This window comes from Myodes glareolus, chromosome 6, assembly GCF_982192425.1.
Source record: "Myodes glareolus chromosome 6, mMyoGla1.1, whole genome shotgun sequence".
NCBI lineage: Eukaryota > Metazoa > Chordata > Mammalia > Rodentia > Cricetidae > Myodes > Myodes glareolus.
In genome coordinates, this window is record NC_142031.1 from 110567992 (window position 1) to 110570728 (window position 2737).

Sequence of the window (2737 nt, forward strand, 5' to 3'; positions counted from 1 at the left end):
TATATTCCAGCATTGTTTATTAAATATTAACTCACAAATATCTGGGGTCTACACACACACACACACACACACACACACACACACACACACACACGAGTTTGTTCTTCAAGACAGAGTCTCACTATGTAGACCAGGCTGGCCTCAGATTCACAGCTCAGAGAGCCACTTGTCTCTGCCTCCCAAATGCTGGGATCAAAGATGTACACCACCATGCTGGTGTGTCTGTAATTGATTTCTAGTTAAATTCTTTTATAGTCTGAGAGCATTTTTCACTATATATATATATATATATATATATATATATATATATATATATATATTGAGACAGGGTTTTTCTGTAGCTTTGGAGTCTGTCCTGGAACTAGCTCTTGTAGATCAGGCTGGCCTCAAACTCACAAAGATCCACCTATCTCTGCCTCCTGAGTGCTGGGATTAAAAGCGTGCACCACCACTGCCCAGCTTAATTTTATTTATGTTTTTTATTGTTTGTTTTTTGGTATGAGTGCTCCATCTGCATGTATGCCTGCATGTCAGAAGAGGACATCAGATGCCATTACAGATGGTTGTGAACCACCATGTGGTTGCTGGGAATTGAACTCAGGACCTCTGGAAGAGCAGGCAATGCTCTTAACCACTGAACCAGCTCTCCAGCTCAGCACACTTTCTTTTGGTTAATATTTGTGTGGCATTTTATTATCCACTCTTTATTTTGTATCTGCATTCAAACTTTACGTGTGCTTGTCAAGAACATACCATGGATCCTGTCTTAGCTAGGGTTCCTGCTCCTGTGATGTAACACCGCGACCAAAGCAAGTTGGGAAGGAACAGGCTTATTTCACTCATAGTTTCATATACCAGTTCATCATCAAAAGCAGTGAGGACAGGAACTTGGAGCCAAACACTGATGCGGAAGTCATGGAGGGGTACTGCTTATTGATTGTTTGGATGGCTCAGATTGCTTTCTTATAGAATCCAGGACCACCGGTCCAGGGATGGCCTACCCACAACGGACTGGGCCCTCCCCCATCAATCACTAATTAATAAAAAATGCTCTACAGGCTTGCCTACAGCCTGATGCTATAGGGCATTTTCTTTTATTTGGTCAATGAATTTATTTTTATTTTATGTATAAATATTGGTGTTTTACCTGCATGTGTGCCTGTGTGAGGATGTCAGATTCCCTGGGAGCTGGAACTACAGACAGTTGTGAATTGCCATGTGGATGCTGGGACTTGAACCCATATCCTCTTGAAGAGCAGCCATTGCTTTTAATCGCTGGGCCCCCCTCCAGCCCGTCGAGGCATTTTCTTAATTGAGGTTTCCTCCTCTCAGATGACTTTAGCTTCTGTCAAGTTGATACAAAACTATGGAGCACAGAGCCTTATTATTTTTTAGGAATTTATTTAAATTCATCCTATGTGCATTGATGTGGAGGTGTCAGATCCCCTGGAACTGGACAGTTGTGAGTTGCCATGTGGGTGCTGGGAACTGAACCTGGGTCCTCTGGAAGAGCAGTCACTGCTCTTAACTGCTGAACCAACTCTCCAGCCCCACACAGTCTTATTTCTATTTAGTCTGACAACGTTTGCCATTTACTTAGCATGTTTAGATTACGTATTTAACTCTTAATGGGGCTAGATTCTGGTCTACATAGCTTTATCATTTTCCTGTTTGCTTTTGATCTTTATGGGTTTTTTTGGTTGTTGTTTTATTTGTTTGTTTGTTTTGGTTTCTTTTTTTTTTTTTTTTTTTTTTTATCAATACAAGTCTTTTATTGTCCCAAAATACACCCCAAATCGCATTAACATTCAGGATCTTGTTTCTGGAGCTGGTAACTTAGGTCTTACTCATCAGCCTGCTGCACTGTTCCCTTTTCAGACACATAGATACCATCCAAAAACTTTCTGATATCCTTGTTTTTAACTGTCGTGGCTTGCTGTATCAGAGCCGCCGAGTTTGAAACAAGCTCAATATCATTTCCTTCAAGGATTAATTCATCCTTCTGGGCTTGAGAGACAGAACAAGCAACGCCTGTCCTCATCCGAACCCTGCGGATGTATTTTTCACCCAAGAAGTTTCGGATTTCAACCAAAGACCCATTCTCCTGAATAACGACGTTGATGGGGAAGTGAGCATACACGGACCTCATCTTGTAGCGGAAGCCCAGTGTAACACCCTTGATCATGTTTTGAACGTGGCTGCAGATGGTTCTGACGGTGGCCAGTTCCTTCCTGTTGCCCCACCATTTGTCAACCCGGAGCCTCTTCTTCTTCTTCCCAAGAAGGCTCAACTCTACATTGATGTGATTGAAGTCCCTCCGGAGGGTTCCTCTGGGGCCCTTCACAATGACTGTGCGCCCCTTCAGAGTTATGTCCACATTTTCTGGAATGTCGACCGTCTGATTGCTGAGAATGGTCTTCATTCTCGCAGTAGATGGGGCAAAGAGCTTGTTTTGGTTTCTTGAGACAGGTTTTCTCTGTAAGTTCTGGCTGTCCTGGAACTCACTTTGAAGATCAGACTGGCCTCAAACTCACAGAGACTTGCCTGCCTCTGCCTCCCAAATGCTGGCATTAAAGGTGTGTGCCACCACCATCAGGCTTGGTTTTGTTTTGTTTTGTCTTCCTATTTCCCCTTGTTAGTCCTTCTTTTAGAATTTGTGTTTGTTTGTTTGATTTTTGTTTTTCGAGACAGGGTTTCTCTGCAGCTTTGGAGTCTGTCCGGGAACTAAGTCTGGTAC

The 2737-nt window shown here is 42.9% G+C and overlaps 1 protein-coding gene across 1 annotated transcript; it reads right to left on the reverse strand.

Annotated features, from left to right (window-relative positions):
• Positions 1 to 1801: 1801 nt before the first annotated feature.
• LOC148121943 (large ribosomal subunit protein uL6) lies at positions 1802 to 2441 on the reverse strand. The gene has a single exon (XM_087907487.1). The coding sequence runs from the start codon at positions 2420 to 2422 to the stop codon at positions 1844 to 1846; it is 579 nt and encodes a 192-aa protein (XP_087763613.1). The 5' UTR covers positions 2423 to 2441; the 3' UTR covers positions 1802 to 1843.
• Between the last annotated feature and the right edge of the window lie 296 nt (positions 2442 to 2737).

Excerpts from the sequence above, each read along its gene's own strand:
- LOC148121943 (XM_087907487.1), bottom strand. The coding sequence starts at position 2,422 with ATGAAGACCATTCTCAGCAATCAGACGGTCGACATTCCAGAAAATGTG.